Source organism: Megascapheus bottae, chromosome 31, assembly GCF_031878675.1.
Source record: "Megascapheus bottae isolate mThoBot1 chromosome 31, mThoBot2.hap1, whole genome shotgun sequence".
Taxonomy (NCBI): Eukaryota; Metazoa; Chordata; class Mammalia; order Rodentia; family Geomyidae; genus Megascapheus; species Megascapheus bottae.
This window is the reverse complement of record NC_143539.1, coordinates 3,288,796-3,316,311: the sequence shown is the minus strand read 5'-3', so window position 1 is coordinate 3,316,311 and position 27,516 is coordinate 3,288,796. Positions and strand designations below refer to the sequence as shown.

Genomic DNA, 27,516 nt, shown 5'->3' with positions numbered 1-27,516 from the left:
ACATAGCATATGTGAGCAAACTCAGAGATATTGACGTTATTCTTTGCAAAGTCCCAGATCACAGAGGAAAAAAATTAGAGCTCAACACTGAAAACCACCTTGAAAATGCTCAAACTCTCTGAGACTGAAGAACACATTGTTCAGTCACCAGTGGGTCATGTAAGGCTCAGAAAGTAAAACCAGCCTGTGTGCATGATCTTTAACAAAAATGAACATAGGAAATACCAGCAACCTTGGGACACAGCCAAAGCAGTAGTCAGAATACAATGGATAGCTCTAAGTGCAGACATCAACAAACAGGAGCAATCACAATTTAATGATGCACCTTAAGGTCCTTGGAAATAAGAAACAAGCCGTGGATGGAAACAAATAATTATAAACTAAATCAGACATAAATTAATAGGAGTCAAAAAATAGCAAGGATCCACAAAAGGAATAGTTGAGTTGTTAGGACAAATTAACAAAATAACAGCCCATAAGCAAATCTGATCAAAACCAGCCTTACAAATAAATCCAGGGATGATCCTGGAGACATCACCTAGAAGAGATAGGCTCAAAATTTGGGGCATCTCGGGGCTTGGCTACTTTCATGTCAGCAGCTGAATCATTTGTAACTGGCTGCATGCCCATGCTTGTGGAATGTATGCCTAGTTTGGATTTGTTATTCTTTTGGTATGTCGTGAGGCTTGAACTCTGGGCCTCTGCCCTGTGCCTGAACTCTTCAGCTCAAGGCTAGCACTCTACTGTAGTGGGGTCTAGAGGTGGACCAACTATGAGAGCACTCAGAACATGATCAGGGTGTTAGAAATTTATTGAGCAGGGAAGGGATCTCAGAGTTCAGCCTAATGTGTAAAAGCAGGTGGTTCTTAAAGAAGGCCACAAACATGTTGGGGGTTTTTACACTATAAATCTCATATTTCTTCATCTATAATCAGGATATATCTGGTTGTGGGCACCAGAATGTCTCAAGATACAGCCTTAAAGCAGGTGGTTCTTAGGGCAAAAAACAGGCTGGGGGTTTTCACAATAAATCTCATACTTCTTCATGTCTAATCAGGATATCTCTGGTTGTGGATACCAGAGTGTCTCAAGATACAGCCTTAGTCTGGGGAAAGAATGGCAGGGGAAAGGGTGTTAAGTCTGGGTAAACAGTGGCAGTGGGAAGCAGGGAAAGGGAAGGGCTGGGAGCCATCGTCCTTTAATTCCACAATTCCATTACAGCAATACATTTTCCACATTCAAAAATGATATTTTCCATTTTTCCACAGTAAACTATCACTTGAGCTACAGCTCCACTTCTGGTTTTCTGGTGGATCTTTGGAGATAAGAATCTCATGGACTTTTTTTCCTCCAGGTGACTTAGAACCCCAATACTCTGATCTCAGCCTCCCAAGTAGGTAGGTCCACTGGTGCCTGAATTTTATTTCTACTTTCTCTTTATTGCTTTTATGTGTCTTATCTTCTAATTTTCCAGTCCTGGTTCTTGAAGTCTGGGCCTGGTTGCTGTTCCTGAACTCCTTTTCCTCAAGGCTAATCTTCTGTCACTTGAGTCACAGCACTACTTTTCCTATTTGTGTGATTAAAGTAAGAGCTTCATGGATTCCTATGGCCCAGGGCCTGAGAACTGCAACCTCCCATTTCAGGTTCCGGGGTACTTAGCACTACAGACAGGAGCCATTGCCACCAGGCTGTAGCTGTCTGATTTTTCCTAGACAACAGTGTAGTTTATCATTGGCTGCATCCTCTCTTCTGGGTGCGTTCTGCTTTGTCATTGGATGGCCAGCATTCACAGGATGATCTAATAAAATTCCCTGTAGTAAACAGCAGTGGAAGAAATGGACTCTTTGGAAGCTGTTTTGGGTTTTTTTTTTTCTGACAGTAGGAGGTCTTGAGGTCAGTGCCCGAGCACTGTCCTTGAACTTTTTCTCCAGGCTAGAGCTCTACATCTTGAGCCACAGCACTGCTTCCACATTTTTGCTATATATGTGGTACTAAGGAATTAAACCCTGGTCTTCGTGCATGCTAAGTAAACACTCTACCAATAGGCCAAACTCCTAGCTGTTTTTACATGAGAAGAAAAATGTGTCAAATTTTAATTTTGTACAGAAAGTGAATTCATTCCATCCCAGCAATAATATTTTAAATGATTAAACAAAATAAAAATTTGTCCCACACACTCAGGAACATACACATACACACACAAAGGTACCTCAATACTTAAAAATTACAGCATATCTGAATTTGGACAAAAATTCAAGTGCTGAATACACAGTTTTTCCATGTACCTCACTAGAATCTTCTTTGCTTTGAAGTTTTTTTTACTGTCTTATCAGCCATTGAAGGCTTTCCGACAACTGGTAATCCTCATCAAAGAAAGGGAAAATGTACTTTTGGAAAGAATTTTATTCTTCTTCAGGAGCAAGAAAGGGCACACGGTTGGATACCCGGCTGATAAAATACAAACGATCACTTCCAGGGTTTGGATCTTCACTGCTATGTAAAAGTAATAAAAGCTCAAGATGTTGTTGGAACAATAGAAGAAGACAAAGCAGCTGACCAGCAGCAGGATGGTGTGTGTGGCCTTGTTCTCAGGCGCTGGCTGGGAGGCCAGGCTGGGACTGTGGAGGTGCTGAGTTCTCTGGTGGTGTTGGTAGAGGAGTTTCACCATGTGGAGGCTGGTGGAGACCATGAGGATTACAAACACGAGATCTCGAGCCAATAAGACACAGATGTAATGCCATGATATACTGGTTTCAATGTGCTGAGAATGACAATATGCATTGGAAAACCCAGAGCCAATAAGAGTGAAATTGCTTGTGGCTTTCAGTTGTGCAATGACTCGGAAGTAAATGGCCACATTGAGAATCCAGAAGAAGAAGAAAGAAGGGAAAATCCACAATGAGGACTTGGATTTCAGCCACACCCACTGGGCCTGGACAGAGCTGATGGTGATGGCCTGAAACACACTGAGGAGTGAGGTGGTGCAGATGGAAAGCCCCCGGGTGACTCTGAAGAGGAACATGATGGCCTTGCAGCCCACATCATCCAGAAAATGCTGAACTCCGAAGGATGCCATGATATTTGGCATAAGTGTGAGGGGGAGGTTCAGGATGTTGACCAGAGTCAGGTGCATCAAGATGGCATCAATGGGCTTCTTCAGATGAGGTTGGACTAACAACGTGTAGAGATAGAGCAGGGAGAGCAGGGAGTTGCCCATGACACCGACACACAACTGGACTATGAGGAAAATCCCCCACACAGATGCACCCGCAAACATCGTGAATGGCGTTTCTGATGTTTTATGGTTGGAGCAGCCAGACACCTGGTACAGGCAAGAGGAATGAGTGCAATAGATTATTGACCCATTGTATTGAGAGCTTCAGGAAGAATAGGAGGAAGAAGACATTCAGTGTCAGGTCCAGGTGTGGCACTTCTGGAATGGGTTCACAATGTTCATGAGACACTTAGAGGACAGCAGTAGCTGAGATTATCTGAGAGAATCCCTGGATCCTACCAGGCTATCTATCCCCTTAGTTGACATACAAATTTTCAAGTTATCAGAAGATTTCTATTATCTTCACAGTGTAGCATTTGTATTTGTGTGTGTGTGTGTGTGTGTTTGTGCACGCACGTGCGTACGTGCATTTGTGTTATCTTGTTGCTTGATCTCAGGTCCTAAATGCTATCACTTTGTATTTGTGGACTAGCTTTTATGAAAATGTCATAACTATACATCCATCTTCATGCTGGTTAATCAGCGGTAAGTCCCATTGACTTTCCTTCCTGGGCTGGCTTTTAATCCTGATCCTCAGATCTCAACTTCAAGATTAGCTCAGGTTACAGGCATGAGCCAATACCTCCCAGCTGCAACCTCTCCTTTCAAAATAGAGCTTCTTGTAAAATGTCAGAAAATTATGGGACCAGGCCTTAGTTCAAACTCCAGTACTAGGAACAATTTCCTTAACACCACAGGAAATTTTCAGGGTGCAATGACTCCTGGGAAGCAAGTCCAAGGTGAGGGAAATTATTGAGTAAAGAATCAAAACAAGCTTGAAGGGAGGAGTGGACAAATAGTGGTGATGTGAAAAATGTCTTCACACACTTCCTACAAACTTGATGAAGTATTTATCCTGCTATTATATTAGCATGGCATTTTTGTGCAGAGCAATCAGTATAGGGTGATCAAAATCAGGGACTGCAATGGTATGTTCCTGGTGAATAACAAGAACAAAAATCTAGGCAGAGTAATTGCACAAATGAGTCTTGCACTACGATAAAACACTGGGGAAATGAACAGGAAATTAAGATTCAGTGCAGGCTTAACCTCACCCATTTCTCCTATGGTTTGGTCACAGGAGTCAAACGAGAAAAATACAGGAATGTTTCCACAGATAGAGCAAAGCTTCTATGTACTAGATTCAGTATGTGTAAGTGATGAACACTTTTTATCATGCAGAAATATAAGGTCAGAATTTCCGTGTTCATGATGCCCAGAGCATCGTATTTGTGAGCATTGAAACTTTTCCACTGAGATGGAATGAGTGAAGGCATCTGATGTGTGGACAGATTGATAGTTATGATAATTATAGGATAAAAAATGGGGCAGGTATACTCAGTCAACAACATATGGGAAAGGAAATATACTACTCACGGTTGTCAGCAGACTGGAAAAATTGGGAAGACAGGTGTGACACTGTACAAAGAGACATGTACTCAAGGAAGTGGTGCTGTCCTTGAGCCCACAATGTCAGAGCAGACCCTAGACCCTGAGTTCAAGCTCACAACTAACAAAGAAAATCTATGGTAACTCGTGACATGGTGACTCCTCTGTACATCACCCTTCTCATAACCACAAAAATAACAATCCCAACTGAAATGAGAGAACTGGGAAGGGTGCACCATGAACATCTGTCTTTCAAATGATTCGTATGGTGTATGGATTCATCTGGAGATTGGCATCAGTGACTCTCTCCAGTCAATATCGTAGCTCCTCAGAAGACTGAGAGCATATGATTGTGGTTCAAACCCAACCTGAACAGGAAAGTGTGTGAAACTCCTATGTCTCATAATGTACCAAAAAAGGTGAAAGTGAAGATGTGGCTCAAGAGGTATAGATATACCTGCTAAGGAACAATTCCAAGGCCCTGGTTCAAGACACAAGACAGACAAAAATACATAAATAAATAAATGTCATTCGTATATCACACTTTAAATTAACAATAAAAACTTATGTGTTTCCAGTGTTACTGCAGATACAGTTATTTGAGCACACATTTTCATTTCTAGGCTCCCTGATGAAAGCATTGCTGCAAGTCCATTTCCTACCACAGCAGGGAGGAAAGTAAAGCCAGGTAAAGAGGATCATGAAGTCTTCTGACCTCCTCCTACCTCATGGGCTTCTCACCGCTGAGATCTCCACAATCCTGCACATGGGAGCAGCTTCCCTGCAGCCTCCTGTCGTCCTGCTTAGTCTGCTCTGCCAAGCCCCTAATGTGTTCCAGGCCCAGGGTATTGATTCCTTTCCCAGTGGACATCAGTCAATGTCTCCTGCTGTCTGGATGGCCTTGTTTCCTGGGCTTCAGTCTAATGGCCCCAGAGAGACAGAAACCACTTTCACAGTTTCATAGGAACCTCTTAGACAACATGTTAAATTTATTAATTAAAAGTTTATAGTCTTGCCACTGCAAGATGTGTTTTCTCCAAGTCAAACTCATGAGAAAGTAAACTTCAGGACACAGCTGGTTGTGAAAAGTTTTACTCGTATCCCTGGATCCATTGAGAGCTGTGGGCAGGTCCCAGAGCGCTCTCGCCCTTCCCCACTACAGCCTGGCAATGAGGTGATTATGTGCCCAGGGCCTGCACAGCAAGAAATGTTGTATGCAGAGGTTAGAGGACGCCAGGACCTCACCGCCCAAGGGTCATCCTAACATACAGCTCTGCTTAGAGTTCAAACCCCATAACATACAAAAAAAAGGAGAGTAAGAAAAGACATAAAGAGAGGAAATAATCCATAAAGATAAAATATAGAAACACATGAAACAAATACTCTCACCATTATACAACATGATTGACCCCATCACAACTGTAATGACAGATTTCAACAACCACCGTCACCAAAGAAGAGGTCAACAGAGGAAATGATCAGTGAAGAGGCCTCTGAGTTGAATGATGCCATTACAAAAAATAGACTTAAGAGAAGCCTACAGAGTATGCTACCCAACATCCAGGCAACTCACATTCTTGTCAGCAGCACTTGGAATATTCAACAAAAGTGACCACATCCTAGGATACTCACCCAGCTGGAGAAGATGCAGAAGGATCATGATGAGTCTTCACATCTTATCTGATCATGATGCAATTAAACGACTCCTCAGCAAAACATGTGGAAACAAACGCTCAACATAGGGTGACTGAAGAACACAGTCGTGAAGAACAAATGGGTCACTGAGGGAAAGAAGAAGAAAATTAGAAAGTTCTTACAGTGCAAAGAAAATGACGAAGATGTACAGAATGAAGCTAAAGGAGCCTGAGTTTGGCCTAGTGGTAGAGTGCTGGTCTAGGATGCATGAAGAACTGGTTTTGATTCATCGGTACCACTACATAGAAAAAGTAGAAAGTGATGCTTTGGCTTAAGTCGTAGGGTGCTAGTCATCATGAAATCCAAGGACAGTAATCAGGCCCTGATTTCAAGCCCTACTACTAGCAAAATAATAAATAAATAGATAGAAAAAAAGAAAAAGAATGAAGCTAAAGGATTAGGAAATATATTTAATATCATCCTACCAGAGAACTTCAAGAACATCCAAACTAGTAGGCCCATTTGTTTCAAGAAGGCTTTAGAACTCCAAAGAGTTCAGGGTGGAGGGGGACTCCACCCTACTACAGTGGTGCTATCTTGCTGAGATAGCCAGCAACTGTGCGCCACCACTGGGAACCAGTGGAAACCAGTGTGCCAGTGGTCGTGTCAGCAATAGCCAAACTCTGCTATTGGGAATTGAGAACATGCTCACCTTACTGTGGAAACACTAACAGGGAGCACCTGCAGCTGGACCCTACTGCTGGACATCAGATGTGCAAGATAACTACAGCTAAGCTATCCAGCTGAGACCTGGGCATGCACATAGACAGCAAGTGCCAATCACCATTCCCAGCAGGCGGGCTCTAGAACAACAGATACACACCCATACCAAGAATCAGGTGTGTGCCCCACTCCACTGCAACAGAACCCAATGTACACATCCACAGCTGGGCCCTGCTGTTGAGAACCTGCTGCACAAGCCCCAGCAGCCTCGCTGTCTAACCGAAATCTAGATGTGCACATAGATGACTGTGAGCCATTGCTGGAAACCAGCCATGTACTCCTCCTGACCCCAGAAATACCAAAAGTGCACATCCACAGCTGGATCCGGCTACCTGAAGCCAGCGAAGGAGCTAATAACAATTTCATTAGTGGGCTGAGAACCACACATATGCACAGATACCCAGAGAGAACCACCAGCCCAAAACAAGACCGCTTCCTTTGCAATATCAACAGACCAGACTAATAGCAATAATATAGTACATTGCAAAAGCTACTCCAACACATGGAAATTTAATAATAACACACTTCTGAATAAGGACTGGGTAAAAGAACCAATTAATGAAGAAATTGAACACTTTGAAGAAAAATGAACATACATCACAAAGAAACTTATGGGACACAGCAAAAGCAATCCTAAGGGGCAATTTTATCACCCTGGGAGCCCATATTAAAAAGACAGAAGAAACTCATGTAAAGAACCTAAAGAAGCAATTAAAGCACCTAGAGGAGCAAGAAAAAGTTAACTAAAACATAGAAGGACAGACACAGCAAAAATTATATTTGAAATACCTGATAGTGAAATTAGATCTACTATACATAATATTAATAAATCAAGAGGCTGGTTTTTGAAAGAGTTAACAAAACTGACAGACCCCTGGCAAGTTAATCAAGAAAATGACAGGAGACTAAAATAAACAAGGTTAGAGATACCACAACCAATATACAAATAACCCAGACCATCATGAATAAATACTTCCAGGGCTTACATTCACTGAAACAGGAAGATTTAGTAGAAATGGATGATTTTAAAATAAACACAGGGGGCTATGAGTTTGGCCTAGTGGTACAGTGCTTGTCTAGCATGCACGACGACCCAGGTTTGATTCCTCGGTACCACATACATAGAAAAAAGCCAGAAATGGTGCTGTGGCTCAAGTGGTAGAGCTCTTGCCTTGAGAAAGTCCAAGGACAGTGTCCAGGCCCTGAGTCCAAGCCCCGGGACTGGCCAAAAAAATAAATAAATAAAATAAACACAGGCTGCCCACAATGAACCAAGAAGAGATAAATTGAACAAACCAATTTCATACAATGAGGGAGTGGAAGCAATCAGAAACATACCAGCAAGGAAGAACCCAGGCCCAGATGGTTTCACTGCGGAATTCTGTAACACTTTTAAAGATGAGCTAGTGCCTATACTCTTGAAGCTCTTTCAAGAAATAGAAGCAGAGGGAGTCATCCAAAACTATGAAACCAATATCACACTCATCCCCAAACCATGGAAAGACACAATAACAACAACAAAAGAAAACCCAGACCTATCTCTCTAAAGAAGACAGACACAGAGCTCCTCAATATAATACTCACCAACAGAATCCAGAGACCAATATTAAAAATTATACACCATGATCAAGTAGGCTTCATCCCACAATGCAAGGCTGGTTTAACCTTCACAAGTCAATTAATGTAATCCATCATATCAATAGAGCTAAGGTTAAGAATCATATGACACTTTCTCTGGATGCCAAGAAGGCATTTGACAAAATACAGCATCCATTCATGTTGAAAGCACTAGAGAAAATAGGAATAGGAGGTACATTCTTTAAAATAATGAAATCCATATAGACAGACCTAAAGCCATTATTATATTAAACGGAGAAAAACTAGAACCATTTACCTGAAAATCAGGAACAAGACAGGGATGCCCACTCTCTCCACTTCTCTTCAATATTGTGCTGGAACCCTTAGCCTGAGCAATAGGCAAGAGAAAGTCATCAAAGGAATCCACATAGGTAAAGAGGAAATTAAAAGATCCCTATTCGCAAAGATGACATCATCTTATACTTGAACCTCCCTATCAAGTCAACTCCCAAATTCTTAGAACTAATAAACCATTTTGGCAAAATGGCAGGATACAAAACCAACCTTCAAAATCGAATACCTTTTCTGTACACCAACAATACAGAAACAGAAGGGGAAATCAAGAAAATGATCGCAATTGCAATAGCCCCGAAACAATAAACTATTTATGAATAACCAATGCTGTAAAGGAATTAATTAATGAAAAGTATAAAAGCCTAAAGAAGCAGTCAAGAGGATACCAGGAAATGGAAAGTCATCCCATGCTCATGGATAGGGAGAATCAGCATTGTGAAAATGGCCATACTGGAAGTTTTGCCTCGTGTTAGAGTGCTTGCCTAGCATGCATGAAGACCAGGGCTTGATTCCTCGGTACTGTCACTTCCGCCTCGGCCAGCAAGGAAGACACGACACAGGATTCTTCTCCAAGTGGTTTATTCAGGAACCCTTAACAAACTTCTTCCTTTCTCCTTCTTCCTTTTTCTTCTCCTCCCTCCCCCGGGACTATCCCCGGTCTTATAAGACCTCCGCCTGGCCAATCCTGAAAAGCCACGTGGGAGATGCCGATAGGGCCAACTATGCGGAAGCAAGCCAGAAGCTAAAACTTAGCCATATAAGGAGTTGTTTTTCACAGAGAGCACTGCCGTCGGGATGGCGGAAGGCGGAAACTGGCGCCATCTTTAAGGCGTGGCCCCCGCAGCTCCCCACAGCTCCCCCTTTTTTATTTATTAAGCAGCAGGCAAGAGTAGAGGTCAGGGCTCTGCTAAAAATTGTTGTTCAGGACCGTGCACTGGTCTTCACCTGGGCGGTACCTTTCCCAAGGACTACCAGACCTGTCCGATGCCTTTTTACAGAGGTGGGATTTTGGGCATCAACCCACATGCACCCTGACATGTTCTTCTTGGGGCTCGCACCGGGAAGCGATTCCCAAGTGCAGTGCGCTTGCCTCGCATCCTGCGCTTACTCTTTAAGTGTGGCAAGCCACACATAGGGGGACTGTCCTGCTTCTATGGCAGTAAAAGCTTGGACCAACATAGCCATGTTCCGACGCTGGAGGCTCCTCATGCAGCAATTACATCACAGGCATAACAGGATAACTATGGCCAGAAATCCCATTAATGATCCCATTCCCGCCCACTCTTTCAGGTGCCCCACTGCTGACAGGATCCAGGAAGAAACATCCTGCAGTAGAGCTTCATCAACCCGGGTAGAATTCACACTCGTAATGGCAGTCCACAACTGCATCATTAATAATCAAATTCTCCAGCCCAATTTCCTAAAAGGTAACTTGATAATTGTTTAGATAAATTTGCAGCATATGTAAAGTTATTATACACCACATTTGTTACACACAAACCCTCATACTACTGCTCACATCACAATTGTGCCAATTGCCACAAGGTGTCCACTTGCTCCTGTACCAAATTGATACGCTGATTCAACAACATTAACCCCCCTTTTAATTGGGCATTCGCCATCTGTTGTAAATCTAGGGCTTTAGCAGTGGTGGCAGATAAATCATTCATGTCTCATTAGTTACGGTGAAACAAACTCCCCTCCTTATATTGGGTGCGGGAGCCTATCAGCACAACAGGTGGGCAGGATAAAGAGGTCCACTTGTTTACCCTTACTGCAGGTCTCAGCAGAAAGTTATTAGAATGGCATTACTCGGCCCCCCAACATCTCCCCTGTTTTTATCTTAAAAAAAAGACAAAACTTAGAATATGTGGGGCTACCACCATATTAGATCGGCTGTGCCTGTCTTCTTTGACTACCAGCCGTCTAAGCAAATCAGACCTGAGGGGATGCATCTATTTCCATGGGAGCAGATGCCTGTCGCATTAGCATTCACTTTCTGCGTTGACTTTGTAGGCAAGCAATAGACATATTACAATTATAGTGCATAAAAACAAATCCAAACTGATCAATCCCAAAATATATCAAGATAACCAATCATCCAAAGTTAGAATATTGTCATTTGTACACATAACAATTCCAGTCCTCACATTCAAAGCATTCTCTAGGAACCACAGTGGCAAGGACAATACTCGCAGCAGTAAGGGCAGGAAAACACCCAAGTCTCTTTTACTGATGAGCGGGAAAGCATTCTCCTCCTGTACAGGCACTAGTATACTGAGTGGCTCTGACTACAACAGAGAAAATAGGGAAACATTCCAACATTAACTAAGAAAACAACATTCACACAAGCCATAGGGAATAGCAGGGCAATGGAAGAATTAGAGGAGTCTTCCAGTCCCCCCCTTTTTGTTTTACTGTCCCTTCATTTTTAGGGGGTTATGGACGAAGATCCATTTTCTGTAACTTCTTCAAGCTGACTCAGGGGCGTCGTCTCTATATTTTGTCAGGGACTTTAAAAAGCTTTAGCCTGTTTTCAACTATTCTGAACCCAAACACAAGCTTTCTAAATCACTACCACTTAATTTTTTCTCAAGTCTGTGCTTTTCACCTGTTCTTAAACTGTTTACTCCCATATAGACTTAGATTTAGCATTCACACACACATTCGCGGTCGTTCCGGTCTGAACCCATTCGGTTCTATTCTAAAATCTCTTTAAAAATAGAAAATAGGCCTCGCCCTCCGCGAGGTAACCATTAGCCTCGCCCTACTGCTCTGGCCAGAGACTCCCGCGAGGTTCCTCCCTTCCTGGGACATTGCCTCGCCTTCAGCGAGGTTCCTCCCTTCCTGGGACATTGTCTCGCCCTCCGCAAGGTTCCTCCTGAAGTGACCCGCGCTTCGGAGGTGATCTGGGAATGATTAAAATCCCTTTCACACACATTCACCGGTTTAGTCTTTGAGGAGTTTTCTTTCTCTTTCTCCCTGTGTCTTTCTCTTTGTCTTTTTTCTGTTTCCCTGTGAGCAATTTCAGCCTATATTTTTCCTTCAGGTTTCCCTAGACACCCCCTAATCATTTTCCAAATGGTTCTAACTCCAGCTTTTAACGTGCCTTGCTCATAAGCAAAGTCCAAATCCTTCCCTAATTTATCCCAAGAAGCTACTGTAAGGTTCCCTGATACAATAAACCAGGGAGCCACAGTTTCACACTCATTAAGAAATCCTTGCAGTGTCCCCTTTCTTAGTTTCAGCCCCTTAGAACGCAGCAGCTCATCGAGGGCCAGAAAAATTGGATGTGACGTCGTGGTGCCCATGTTCAGTTAAGAAAATTTTTTCCCTTTGTTACGCTTTCACTCTTCTTTCATCTTTGTTTCTCCCCGGGTTGCCGCTCTCTCTCTTATCTAGAGTAGAGCCCCGAACTATGCCCGCTTTGATCGCGGATTCCCACTTACCTAGGAACTTTCTGGTGCACGCCCTGACCACAAGGAGTTCTGAATCCTCCGTAGAATGGTTCCCCGTATGGGCCACCACTTGTTGCTTCCGCCTCGGCCAGCAAGGAAGACGCGACACAGGATTCTTCTCCAAGTAGTTTATTCAGGAACCTTTAACAAGCTTCTTCCTTTCTCCTTCTTCCTTTTTCTTCTCCTCCCTTCCCTGGGACTATCCCCGGGCTTATATGACCTCCGCCTGGCCAATCCTGAAAAGCCACGTGGGAGATGCCGATAGGGCCAACTACACGGAAGCAAGCCAGAAGCTAAAATTTAGCCATATAAGGAGTTGTTTTTCACAGAGAGCACTGGCCGTAGGGATAGCGGAAGGTGGAAACCGGCGCCATCTTTAAGGCGCGGCCCCCGCAGCTCCCCACACGGTACCACATACATACCTTTCCCCTTTCTTTTCTCCTTCCTTCCTTTTTTGCTCTCTTTCTTTCCTCCCCTGCCTCTCTTTCTTCTTTCTGTGCAGTCCTGGGGCTTGACCTCAGGGCCTAGACATTGTCCCTTCTGCTTTTTCATGAAAGGGTGGAGCTCTACCACGTCAGCCATAGCTCAATCTCCAGCTTTTGCATTGTACAGTGGAGATAAGATTGGCAGGGGCTTTCCAGCCAGAGATCACTATGAACTGTGACCCTTACATCTCAGCTCCCAGAGTTCTAGTGTTACAGGCATATGTCCCTGCCTCTGTGGCTTTTCTACCATCCTACACACACCAAGGAAGAGAGAATGGAGTGGATTCACACTATCGTCATCTTAGTGAAAGAAAAGTGGTCCCTCGTGCAACCATTCTATTATTTTTTATAAGCAACAACGGGCAGAGGGTAGGGTAACCAGAAGACAGCATCACAGTCACAGCCTTGGATTTGCTCAGTTTCTCGGGCGTGTACAAGGAATACACGGTCACGATGTTGTTGGTGCAATAGAAGAATACGAAGCAGCTGACCAGCAGCAGGATGGTGTGTGTGGCTCTGCTCTCAGGCGCCAGCTGGGAGGCGAGGCTGGGACTGTGGAGGTGCCTGGCTCTCCTGCAGTGGCAGTAGAGCAGAGTCACCATGTAGAGGCTGGTGGAGTGCATGAGCACCAAGAACAGATCATCTCCAGTCACAATGGAAGGAACAAAGGACATTGATTTGTCAATTCCAATCTTTGCTTGACAGTAAGGATGAGAAAATTCCAGGCCAGTGACAGTGGAATTGCAATTGGATTCCACAGTGTTGATGATGAAGAAGAAATACATGATGGAATTCAAGGTCCAGAAGCAGAGCAGTGAGAGGAGGATGCAGGCTGTGGACCGACTTTGCAGCCAGGCCCACCGGGAGTGGGCAGGGCTGATGGTGAGGGCCTGGAAGGCGCTCAGGAAGGTGGTGGTGCAGATGGACAGTCCCCGTGTGACCCTGAACAGGTACAACACCGCCTTACACGTGGTGTCATCCCAGAAACATGGGACTCCATATGAGGAGATCATGTAGGGCATGGACTGAAACATGAGGGTCAAGGCGTTGACCAGGGTCAGGTGCATGAAGACTATGTGGATGGGCTTCCGGAGCTGGGGCCTGCACAGGGAGCTGTATGTGTACAGGAGGAAGAGGACAGAGTTCCCCAGAACGCCCAGACACACCTTAGACACAAGGAAGAACCTGAACACAGAGTCCCCAGGGGTGGCTGTCATTGTGTGTGTGAGTGTGTTTGTCTTTGTGTGAATAGGTATGAGTGTGAGAGTATAGAAGTATGTGTAGATGTGAGTGTATGGTATATGTGATTGTGCATGAGTGTGTAAGTGTGTATGGGTGTTTGTGGTTGTGAGTTGTTGGGAATCATAGCAGTGGTGCCATAATCCTAGGATGATGAGAAAGCCCTAAACAACCCCAGGATCCCTGGAGGAAGATACCACCACCATAGTGCATTTCTTCATAAGATAAGCCAGGCTTGCAAGCAAGGCCAAGAGAAGCAAGGCCGAGAGAAATTATGTTAGACAAATACTTTCAGTTGTAGATGCCTGTCCTGGGACTTGGACTCAGTGCCTGTGCCCTGTCCTTGAGCTTTTTCACTCAAAGCTGGAGCTCTATCAGTCGAGCCACCGCTCCCCTTCTGGTTTTTTGCTCATTCAGATCAGAGTCTCAACGACTTTCCTGCCTTTCAGGGCTGGCTTTGAACTTTGATCTTCATATCTCCCCTTCCTGAGTAGCTGGAATTACAGGGGTAAAACACTGGCGCCTGGCCTACACGATTCTTCTACAGAGAGTCTAGGCAGAATATTCCACTTGGAAGTTCAGTCATGTTCATAATGCTGAAGTGTCCTAATTCCCAGTCTTTGGGATTGAGTTTGTTATGACTTTTGCAGCTGTGTTCTGGGAACCGGAGAGGACCTGGGGAGACACATGTTAGCAGTGGGAGAGGATTCTTGGGCTGACTTGTTAGGAAGGAGGGTCACTGCCTGCCACTTGCTGTGGTCCTGGGGCCCTGCTCAGGGCAGGCAGTGGGAAACATGTCAATCCCAATGGGCCCTTTCACGCACGTGGCTGATCTCTGTGAAATCTACAGTTTGTACACCACTTACACTAAAGTAGTACCTCCATGTACAACCCCTACAAAAGGCATTTGTAAAGGCAAACCCAGACACTAGAAAAGGGAATAGCTCAGGAATATTTGTAGTGATTTTGAGGGATTTTCCCCCCTCTATCATTCCCTTCTCTCCTCATTACTGTTCATGGGTTTCTCTCCTGTCACATATAATGCTTGGTTCCTAAGTAAACTCACACTGAATTAAAGAAAGGTCCTAGGTTTTCCTAAGAATTCTGTAGTAACATTCCCAACCCTTTCACTTGAATAATCTCCTTGGCTGAAAGCGTTGTTCTGGCCTTCATTGTGTCTACAAATTCGAGTTCTTCTTGTTTCCTGGGCAAGAGAAACAGCCCAGTAGTTCTAAGCACTCAGAGCTGCATGCAGTGTCCTCCTCAGCATCTGTTAAGCCTCACAGAGACAATTTAATTGTATGAATCTGAATTCCTAGAAAGTCTGATATTGGTTATTTTTGATAAATATTCATAATATTCTCAGATTATGTTCATACTCTTCTCAGGTAATCATCATAATCTCTTACATTTTATTTGTATGTGTGTGAGTGTGTGTGTGTGTTTCTGTGTGGTTTGGGGTTTGAACTCAGGGTCTGGGATCTGTACCTGAGAATTTCTGCTTAAGGCTGACACTCTATATCTTGATGTACAACTCCACTTCAAACTTTTTGGTGCTTAAAGTGTCTGATGGACTTTCTTTCCGAGAGTGGCTTTGAACTATGATCCCCTGATCTCAGACTCCTGAGGAGGTAAGTTGATAGGCATGTGCCCTCTTTGAATGCGTGCTTGCATTTTCTCCATTGGTGTCTGTTAACTTTCCATTTTAATTAGTATTACCTCTAGTCTCTTTAATGAAACTTGCTATTTTGCATTTTCCCTTCTTATTGCAGAGAAGAGTAGTGTGAGGGGGGGGAATGCCAAGTGTGGCTTGCTCACCAGAAGCTGAACTGGGCTGTGTGTTTCCCTTAGGGCTGTCTGTTCTGGTTCTCCTCATTCCATGACCCACTCAGTAATTTTAATACTCACTTTTCTAGAATCAACCATTGCAGTGCACTGCTTGAAATAAAAACTTTAGTAATTATCAGGGGGAAAAAAGCACAGAAATGTGGATGGAAATCATATGAATAAATCTGATCAAGGCAGTTCACAGTTTCCAACAAAGTGCCATAAAACTTCATACCAGGCTATCTTAATTCTATCTTTCACCCAGACAGCATAAATTTCCATTAATCCCCTCTCAGATACTTAAGAAATCCAATTGTGTCCATGTTATCAACCCTTCTGCGAGAAGCCACAGAGGTGCAGAGCTGGGCTGGCAGAACAATGTTTCTCAGCACTATGGCTGTGACTTAGAATAATTACTACCTCGGAAAAATGATATCTCAACACATTCAAAAGATCTACATCTGCTGGGAAAATTCCTGCTGTGAAGAGGCATTATGAAATACCTGCCACAGAAAGGAAAATAAATAATACATTCAGGCATGAACTTTGAGGGAACAGTGTCAGAAAGGAACAAAAATCTGGATTCTGATCTTACAGAGTGAGTCCAGGGACAGTGAGCGCTGACAGCCTTGATGGGATAAAACACAGCCAGGTCAGTCCCGTGGGATCAAGCTCAAGTTTAACACAGCCACCACACACTGACTTGTGTCCAATAAGAGGGGAAAGTGTTTAATAATATTCAGAATTAAAGTAGAAGAGGGCATGCTAACCTAAGATGAAAATTTTAGAGGTAGCAACAGAGGAAATGCAATCACTTTTCACAGTATGACTTTGTGTCTCACACCTGGAATCCCTGCTACCCAGGAGGCTGAGATCTGAGGAACCTGGTTGAAAGGCAGCTCAGGCAGGAACATTTGTGAGACTCCAATCTCCAATGAATCACCACAAAGCTGAAAGTAGAGCTGTCATTCACATGGGAGAACACCAGCCTCGAGCACAGATGTTCATCCAGTGACAATGCCCAGGCCTTGAGTTTAGTCTCTGGATCGGGCACACACCAAGAACGAGCTTGTAGCTTGTAGCTCACACACAAACACACGTACAGAGAGGGGAGGGGGTGCAAAGATGACTTTGCAACCCACCTTTTATATACAAGTGTTCCTAGCAGATTGAACTTATCCCTGATGTGTGTGGCACTGTGGAAAGTGACAGAGGTGCAGGATCCTTTGGAGGGAGCTGAGCACTGTGCTGCCACAGAGGCCAAGCTGAGTATGTGTGAAAGGATAAAAAGCAGTAAATATCTGAAGGAAAAGGGCAGCATCAAGTTAAAAAGAAAAGAATACATCAAACCATAAAACAAGGAAGAGAAATGAAATATGTGATTGGTGACTCACTCCTGTAATCCCAGCAACTCCAGAGATCTGAGGATTGTGGTTCAGGACTAGCCAGAGCAGGAAAGTCCTGGAGACTCTTACCTCAAAACATGAAAATGAAAACACCAAGATTGGAGCTCTGTCTCCCATGGTAGTCTGGAGCAAGTTAAGCTCAGACAACAGGACATACCCTGACTCCAAGGCCCAGGCCTGCCACTTAAAAAAAGAGAGAGAGAGAAGGGTGGGGGAGAAAAAATGAATTTTCAAACCACAGCCTAAAACTGCCCAGCCTGGAACGGGCAGTTCTGGGACCTCCTTCTGTCACCCACTCTCCACCAGGGCTCAGAATTGTAAAATCCTTCCATCTATACCCCTGACCCAGACACACACAGCATCTTTGGGGCCTGCCTTGATCATGTGTGACCATATCAACAAGGGAGGATGGGGTGGGGATCCCAGCGGTCACCCCTCACCATCCCCCACTGCTGTCACCAGCCTTGTTTACTTCCTGTCACAATGATGGCCCAGAGCAGCCAGGTGTGTCCTCCCTTGTGCACAGCGCATGTCCTGGAGAAGGTCTTTGCTCCCAGGCTGTCAAAAAGTAAAGAGGAGACACTGAGAGCTCATTAGAAGTTCCTTCTGCTGATGCTGCTGCTGCTGGGAAATGACTTATGCAATGTTGGGCCCAGGGCAGAGAGCACTGTGGTCTCCACCTGGGAGTACTGAGCAACCAGCACTCATGGCCTGTCACTGAGCTACAGTGTCCCCATCATGGTCAGTGACCGGTCATCCCAAGTTGGGACACATTGATTGCCATATGTCCTTCATAATATAACATTGCCACCACCATAGAAAGATAGAAAAAATCTTTATTGTGCTGTTAATTCATCATCTGAAGGTGCCTACTTTAAAGAGACATGAGATTCATACAACCTGTGTATGTGCATGTGCACCAGTCTTGAGGCTTGAATTCAGGGCTTGGGTGCTGTCCCTTAGTTTTGTGTTCCAAGTTGGAACTTAGCACGTTAGCACAGCTCTGGTTTTGTCTGTTTGATGGTTCATTCTATATAAGCCTGCCTTTGGACCTCCATTCTCAAATCTCAGCCTCTTGAGGAGCTAGGATAACAGGGGTGAACCCTTGGCACCTCACCCATTCTTTGATTCCTTGATTGTACACAGCAGGCTGGTGAGCCACTTCAATGGAGATGTTATAGGCATTGCTACTCTGAGTGCTGGTTCTTTGTACATGGAAAAGTTTCCCATGTGTGTATTCTGAACTTGTCTGCTGCTGCTTTGCCACATAATCATCAGTTTTACCTGTTATGTGTCCATCATCATAACATCTGAAAACAGAAATAATTTCTCTTTGCTCTCTATTAGGGTCCCTTTAGTTTCTTTGTCATGGCTCTGGTTGAAATTCAGGCACTAACTAAATAGCACCAGAGTGGACAGAGGTTTCCTGGCCTCCTCCTTTCTTATGCACACCTGCTTTCTCTTTTCACCATTTGGTACCGGGTGAACTATAGATTAGTCACAGAGACTGTTATGTGAAGACACATTCTCTTGTTTCCCTAGGTTCTTTGGGGCTTTATTATGAAGTGATATTGATATCATCATGTTACTTCTCATTTGAATTCTGGGAATTGTGTTCATTGTAATGGTTGAACAATGTTCATAATATGTCCATATTTGTCAATACATGTTATATTTCCTCTGTAATCACAATCACCCTCCAGATGTTTTGTGTGTCAGTCATGGGATTTGAACTCAGAGTCTGGGCTCTGTCTCTGAGATTTTTTGACAAAAGCAATTTACTAATTTTTAGTAATTTACTAATTAAAAATTTACTTTTATTATCATGTGTGACCATTAGAATATGTAACCATATGCATTTCTGTAGATTAATATATGTGTTATCTCAAATGGATTCATTTGTCATTTTTTATGTTGCTTGGTATTGGTAGTATCCTTACCATGTTTTGGTAGCAGGGAAATTCTGCTTTTTTTTGCCAGTGCTGGGGCTTAAACTCGGGGCCTGGGTACTATTCTTGGGCTTTCTCAAGGCAAGTTCTCTGCCATTTGAGCCACAGCGTCACTTTTGTTTTTTCTGTGTATGTGGTACCAAGGAATCAAACCCAAGGCTTCATGCATGCTAGGCAAGCCCTCTACCACCTGGCCATCCTCCTGGCCTGAAATTTTGTTTTCACTGGCTGAATTTTCAAGAGAGTCATCTCTTTTATGAATTTGTTAGAGGAGTATTTTTATTAAGGGTTTGGGGGTGTGTTTGGGTTTTCTTGTTTTCTTTCTTTCCTTCTTTCATTCTTTCTTTCTTTCTTTTTGTGCTTGTCTTGTAACTTGATCTGAAGACCCAAGTGCTGTGCCTAAGAGTTTTTTGTTTTTTGGTTTTTAAATCAAGGCTGGCACTCTATCACTTTGGCCACAGTTCTACTTCCAGGTATTTGGCTGATTAATTGGAGATAAGAGTCTCACAGAGTTTCTGTCCCAGCTGCTTTTCAACTGTGATCTTCAGATCAGAGATTATAACAGGGTGAGTTCCTGGCACCCAGCTTCAATAAATTTTGGAACAGAATCTACCAAATCTAAACAAGGATGATACAAATCACCTACACAGAGTTGTAATGGGCGAGGAGATTGAAGTAGCAATAATCTCTCCAAATGGAGGCCAAAGGGTGAACAGTAGTCATTAAACACTGTGTGGAAAATGAACTTTACAGCTTGTGGGTGGGAAGAAGAAGAGAAAAAGTAGGAGAGAGTGGGAAGGGGTAACCTTGTCTAAAAAGAATTGTACCTACTTCCAGACACATGAAACACTAGCCCCTTTGCACATGGTCTATATAATAATCATTTTTAAATGTAGTCTTTTAAAAAATAAGGGCAGGGTATGTGGCTCAGCGGTAAAGTGCTTGCCTAGTATGCATGGGTTCAATTCCTCAGTACCACATACACAGAAAAAGCCAGAAGTGGTACTGTGTGGTTCAAGTGGTAGAGTGCTAGCCTTGAGCAAAAAAAAGCCAAGGAGCTATGTCCAGGCCCCAGAACTGGCAAATATAAGTAAATAAAACAAAATAATAGTCATTAACTGTATTCCTCTAACACATTTTCAAAGAGGACAAAAGTAACATGATCATATCAATATATACACACAAGGCCTTTGACAAATTCAACAAAACTTCCCTGAAGAGTTTAGGAAGAGAATGGGGCATGCTCAATATCACAAAGCCTGTGTATGATAGATCTATAATTCATCATACCCTAACTGGGGAAAATTGGAAGCAAGTTTGCCTAAGGAAGGAAGGTGAGGGAAATGGACCATCTCCACTCTCTGATGCTGTGAGTTTGGAATCGATCTGCTTCTGCTTCTACTTCCCAGTTTGAAAGTCTTAAAAGAATTTAGCCATGAATTCCTTGGTTCCAGGCTTTTCCTTGTTAGAAAACTGCTGATTCCTTCCTCAATCTCACTGCATCTTATCAGCCTTTTTTTTTTTTTGCCAGTCCTGGGCTTGAGCTCAGGGCCTGAGCACTGTCCTTAGACTTTCTCAAGGCTAGAGCTCTACCACTTGACCCTCAGCACCACTTCCGGCTTTTTTCTATGTATGTGGTACCAAGGAATTGAGCCCGGGTCTTCGTGCATGCTAGGCAAGCACTTTAACCACTAGGCCAAACTCCCGGCCCCTATTATTGGCCTTTTTAAATGGTTTATACCTTCGTGGTTCAGCTTGGGCAGTTCATATACATTGCTACTTGATTTTTTCATCTTATTTAAGTACAGATGTTGTTTTTTTTCAAGTCAGGCCTGAGTGCTGTCCTTGGGCTTTCTCAAGGCTAGAGCTCTACCACTTAAGCCACAGCACCACTTCTGGCTTTTTCTATGTCTGTGGTACTGAAGAATCAAATCTGGGTCTTCGTGCATGCTAGGCAAGCACTCTACCACTAGGTCAAACTCCCTGAACATAGGTTTTGAAAGTACTTCCTCATAATCTTTTGGGATTCCTTGAGTGTATTTTGTAAGGTTTTCATTGTTTTCTCTACTTCTATTGATTTGAGTCTCTTCTTCATCAATTTACCTAGTGGTCTACTCGTTTTATAGTTTTATTGATTTTTCCCCACAAAAGCAGCTTTTTTTGTTTTGTTGACTTTTAGGTCAGTTTTTGTTTTGTTTTGTTGTTCATTTATTTCTCCTGCATTCTTTCCTGTCTCAGTCTGATGGTTTATTTGGATTGCTCCTGTTTTTCTAGCAGCTGTAGTTGCACCATGTGGTGATTTGCTCCCACAGTTTCTCTTGTGTCTACGTGTATGATTTGTGCTAAGAACTTTCCTCTCCACGCTGCTTTTGCTGTAACCCCGAGGTTCCGGTTTCTGTTGAATTGTAAGAACTTTCTGATTCCCTCCTTTACTTCTTCAGTGGTCCACCTGTGGTTCAATAGTGTGTTGTTCAATCAGCGTGTGTCTGTGTGTGTGTGTGTGTGTGTGTGTGTGTGTGTGTGTGTGTGTGTGTTTTCTGCACTATAATTTGTTCTTGAGAAGCAGGTTAATTCTGTTGTGATCAGACAGGATACCAAGAGTTATCTCCATGCATTTGTTTTTGCTCAGGCAAAAAGCAAAGGCTTTGTGTCCAGAATATGGTCATTTTTGGAGATTTCCCTGCACTGTTGAGAAAAGTGTGAGCTGTATTGTTGTTGAGTGAAATACTCCTTAGATATCCATTATGTCCGTTTTGGTAATGGAGTTACTTAATTCACCACTTTTTTGCTCACCTTTTGTTTGGTTGATCTCTCCTTTGGTGAGAGTGGGGTATTATGATCTCCCACTATTATTATGTTGGGATCTATTATGTTCTGTGAGGCTAAGAATATTCATTTAACATATTTATGTTGTCCATGGTTTGGTACATGAATATTATCTACCATGAGTTCCTCTTTGTGAATCAAGTCCTTTATTAATATGTAACAGCCTTTCTCACTTCTTCCTACTAATTTTAATGTAAAGTGTCCTTTTTTTTTCGCCAGTCCTGGGGCTTGAACTCAAAGCCTGGGCATTCTCCTTTTGATTTCTCAAGGCTAGCACTCTACCACTTAAACCACAGTACTACTATTTTTTCTGTGTTTGTAGGACTGGGGAATCGAACTCAGGGATTGGTACATGCTAGGCAAGCACCCTACCACCATGCTACACTCCCAGCCCTGAAGTATACTTTATTAAATATCTATATGGGCTTCTTGAAAGATGCATTTGCATGAAGATCTTTGTCAAACGTTTCACTTAGAATTTGTTTTTCTTGGACTGTGTGGAGACAAAAACCCAGATGAATTTCTGTTCTTTCCTCCTGTATGTTTCTGTTTTTTAATCCAATCTTACTGCTTTATATCTTTTGGGAGAGTTGGGCCCACTGGTGTTTAACATTATTAAAGATAAATAGGTCCTGTTTCCTGACATTTTGTTATTTTCCTCTAGTGTGTTTTTGTCATCTTCTAGTATTTACTTACCTACTAGTGATTTTTATTCAATGCTGTGTTTCCTTGACTTTGATTTTTTTTTCAGATTGTAGACTTTCTTCTATGCTTTATAGTGCTGGTTTGGTGTTCACAGATTTTTTTTTCATTGTTTGTCCTTGAACATCTTGGTTTCACCATCCATTCTGATTATGATCAAGGCTAGTTACAGCACCTTGGGTTGCCAGTTGTTCTCACTGTGAGCTTGAATTATACCACTCTACGATCTCCTCACATTCAGAGCTGGTGAGGAGAAATTCGCAATAATTCTCATCTACTCTCCACTGTAATAAAGTTCTTTCTTCAGTTTGATGCATTTAAAAGAATTCCTTGGTTTTGAAGTCCCAAGTTCTCACTCCCGTGTGACTAGAGGCATTTCTTCTGTACTCCTGTCTGCTGTGACTTCCATATACCTTTATCTGTCTATTGAGATGGGGGAATGCTCTGTTCTTATTTTGGTATGTAACCATGTGGATCCAGAGACTTTTGAGAGGAGAAAACATTCTAGCACAACCTGCACATTAGAATTATTTCCCTGGTGCTTTGGGGTCCTCGATTCCCTCAATCCCAGCCCACCACATGCCGTGCTCTGCAGACTCATCTTGTCAGGCCCCAGCAGGGAAGGCAGACAACACTTTGGATCCTGTTCACAGCTCAGGAAGTATCCAGAGACAGACAACCAACTTTTAATGACCAGCTACATCCTGAAGTTTACTTTCAACTTGGAAAACACACACACACACACACACACACACACACACACACACACACACACACCTTAATGTGATCATTCTGTCTTTGTAGCTAATAAACTCAATATATTCTCTAAAGAGATTCCTGTGGCACCTGGGAGAGTGTTTTGCACATCCTGTGGGGGCATCGGAGTGATGCCCAATAAACAAGTCCATCTAGGCAGCAGGAGACATTGCTTGACGTCATTGGGAGAAGCTTTGTGACCTGCGGATGGTATAAAGTTGGGGCTGGGCACAAGCAGCCAGCCTCCTGTTCAGGAAGCTGTTCCTGGTGAGCCAGCATTGCCCACCTCTCAGCCATGAGAAGCACATGAGGTAAGAAGAGGTCAGAAGACTTCATTATCTTCTTTGCAATATTTTTCATTTTTTTTCCACACAATATTTTATTTTCACCAGTCCTGGGGCTGGAACTCAAGGCCTAGGCACTGTCCCTGAGCTTCTTTTGCTGAAGGCTAAGCATGCAGCAGTACCACTTCAGGCTTTTTCTGTTTGTTACTGAGGAATTGAACCCAGAGACTCATGCATGTTAGGCAATTACTATACCACTAAGCCACATTCCCAGTCCATCCCACAATATTCCTTGCTATTCATGTTGTGATTTGAAATGGAATTGAAATGTTTCCCTAAGAGAACACAGAAACCTAAATGTTTTCTAGATTGACTTTACCCGCAGTAATCTTGGAAAGCCCTAAAATACTTTACTCATAATTTATTGATCTTTAAGATATGCATGTATTTATGTGTTTACCTATTTATTTCCTGTTTTGTGGCTTGAATCAGGACCTAGGCACTGTCCCTGAGTGTTTGTGCTCAAAGCGAGCACTCTATTATATGAGTCACAGCTCTACTTCCAGCTCTTTTGGTAATTTATGAGAGGTAAGAGTCTCATAGACTTTCCTCTCCAGGATGGCTTTGAACCATGATCCTCAGGCATCAGCCTCTTGAGTAGCTAGGATTATCGGATTATCCAGATGTTTTTCTTATATCTTACTGATTCTGTGAAACGACAGATGTTAGAATTATACTCTTCCCAGTGTTTTAAAAAATATTTTAACTGTCATTATTATTGTGTATTTTTTATGATAAAGCTGATATATACAGAGGTTATCATTTCCTAAGTAAGGTAATAAGTACAAATAGACTTTGTCAGTCATGAGGCTTGAACTCAGGCTAAGTGTAGTCCCTGAGATTTTTGGCTCCATCTAGCACTCTGTTACTTTGAGCCACAGTGCCACTTCCTACAGTACATTTCTTTTTTTTTGCCAGTTTTTTGGGGGGCTTAAGCTCAGAGCCTGAGCACTATCTTTGGATTTTTCTCAAGGCTAGAACTCTACCACTTGAGCCTCAACATCACTTCTGGCTTTTTCTAAGTATGTGGTACAAAGGAATCGAACCCAGGTCTTCGTGCATGCTAGGCAAGCACTCTACCACTAGGCCAAACTCCCGGCCCAGTACATTTCTTTTTGAATAAAGAAATGCATTACCTCTGTCTATCTCTGTCTTTGCTATTGACAGTCCTGTCCTCAGCCACAGTTGTGTAGCTCCTTTTCCACATAGTGCCTACTGAGTGCCACTGCTGCATTTGTTCACCCTTTAACAAGCGATTTTATTCCTCAACCTAAATGAAAAATAACAGATATGACACTATCAACATAAGATTTTTTGCCAGTCTTGAGACTTGAACTCAGGGCCTGAGCACTGTCTTTGGGCTTTCTCAAGGTTACACCTCTACCACTTGAGCCACAGCACCACTTCTAGCTTCTTCTGGGTATATGGTACCGAGGAATGGAAGGCAGGGCTTCATACATGCTAGGAAAGCATTCTACCACTAGGCCACACTCCCGACCCTGTGTAGATCTTTTTGTGTCATCTATTTGCAGAAATATACTTGTATTCCGGCCGGGAGTCTGGCCTAATGGTTAAAGTGCTGGCCTAGCATGCACGAAGACCTGGGTTCGATTCCTCGGTACCACATACATAGAAAAAAAGCCGGAAGTGGTGCTGAGACTCAAGTGGTAGAGCTCTAGCCTTGAGAAAGTCCAAGGACAGTGCTCAGGCCCTGAGCTCAAGCCCAGGACTGGCAAAAAAAAAAAGAAATATACTTGTATTCCATCATTTTGGTCACACTATAAGGATTGTGTTTCATACCAAGGCATGTTAAAATAAAACCATGGTCAATACAATGCTTAATTGAGTTTTTATTCTGTTATGTTTGGTTCACTCTTCTTTTGAAGCTTAGCTTGATTCTTTACCCAGAAATGTTTCTCAAGTTGGAATTTCTTGTCAGGAAGTATCCTGCCTTGAAACCTTCTTGTGGTTGTAAGGAATTTTGGGGTGTGTATGTAAGGGAGTACTGGAGTTTGAACTAAGGGCCTGGCCTTTACCTTTCTCACGTATTATTGATGTGTTTTGAAATAAGTGGCTATAGCTGGGCACTGTTTCTCATGCCTGAAATCCTAGCTACTCAAGGGGTTGAGATGTGAGGCTCATGATACAAAGCCAATCCAGGCAGGGGTGTCTATGAGACCTATCTCCAATTAACCAGCATAAAGATAGGAGTGAAGTCCTTATCTCTGAACAAAAATAAAAGAACACAATGATAGCATTCAGGCCCTGAGATGAAGCTCCAACACTTCACATTCACATTCATACACACACACACACACACACACACACACACACACACACACACACACACACACGCACCCCTAGACCTGACACTGAATTTCATCTTCCTCCTATTTTTCCTGAAGCTCCTGGTAGAATGGGTTGATAATCTATGAAATTGACTTTTCTTTCCTGTATGGACTGGCTGGCTGATCTGTCAAACATCACAAACGCCATTCACGATGTTTCCTGGTGCATCTGTAAGGGGGATTTTCCTCATAGCTCAGCTGTGTGCCGGCGTCATGGGCAACTCCCTGCTCTCCCTGCTCTATCTCTACACGTTTTTAGTCCAGCCTCATCTGAAGAAGCCCATCGACGCCATCTTCATGCACCTGACTCTGGTCAACATCCTGAACCTCCCCCTCACACTTCTGCCAAATATCATGGCATCCTTCGGAGTTCAGCATTTTCTGGATGATGTGGGCTGCAAGGCCATCGTGTTCTTCTCCAGAGTCACCCGGGGGCTTTCCATCTGCACCACCTCACTCCTCAGTGTATTTCAGGCCATCACCATCAGCTCTGTCCAGGCCCAGTGTGTGTGGCTGAAATCCAAGTCCTCACTGTGGATTTTCCCTTCTTTCCTCTTCTTCTGGATCCTCAATATGGCCATCTATGTCCCAGTCATTAAAAATTTGAAAGCCAAACATAATTTCACTCTTGTTGGCTCCGGGTTTTCCAATGCATACTGTCAAACTCAGCACATTGAAGCCAGTACATCATGGCATTACATCTGTGTCTTATTAGCTCGAGATCTCGTGTTTGTAATCCTCATGATCTCCACCAGCCTCCACATGGTGAAACTCCTCTACCAACACCACCAGAGAACTCAGCACCTCCACAGTCCCAGCCTGGCCTCCCAGCCAGCGCCTGAGAACAAGGCCACACACACCATCCTGCTGCTGGTCAGCTGCTTTGTCTTCTTCTATTGTTCCAACAACATCGTGAACTTTTATTACTTTTACACAGCAATGAAAATCCCCACACTGGAGGTGATCATTTGTGTTCTATCAACATGTTACCCAACTGTGTTCCCTTTTTCCCTCATGAAGAATAATAAAATGCTTTCCAATGTATTTTCTCCCTTTCACTGATAAGGATTACAAGTGGTCAGAAAGCATTCAGTAGCTGATTGGACAGGAAAAACATTTATTCAAAAGTAGAGACGATTCTAGTAATGTACATGGAAGGAAAA

General features: G+C 43.2%; 2 protein-coding genes and 1 pseudogene across 2 annotated transcripts; 1 reads left to right on the top strand and 2 right to left on the bottom strand.

The window, feature by feature from the left end:
• Positions 1–823: 823 nt before the first annotated feature.
• Positions 824–5,685, bottom strand: LOC150043610 (vomeronasal type-1 receptor 4-like). Its single transcript, XM_090323000.1, has 2 exons — positions 5,389–5,685; positions 824–3,322 (listed from the first exon to the last, which is right to left on the bottom strand). The coding sequence occupies exon 2, from the start codon at positions 3,275–3,277 to the stop codon at positions 2,330–2,332; it is 948 nt and encodes a 315-aa protein (XP_090179126.1). The 5' UTR covers positions 3,278–3,322; positions 5,389–5,685; the 3' UTR covers positions 824–2,329.
• A 7,567-nt stretch (positions 5,686–13,252) lies between these two features.
• LOC150043609 (vomeronasal type-1 receptor 90-like) lies at positions 13,253–14,173 on the bottom strand. The gene has a single exon (XM_090321984.1). The coding sequence runs from the start codon at positions 14,171–14,173 to the stop codon at positions 13,253–13,255; it is 921 nt and encodes a 306-aa protein (XP_090178110.1).
• Positions 14,174–26,506: 12,333 nt separating this feature from the next.
• LOC150043608 (vomeronasal type-1 receptor 4-like) lies at positions 26,507–27,453 on the top strand (annotated as a pseudogene).
• The last annotated feature ends 63 nt before the right edge of the window (positions 27,454–27,516 follow it).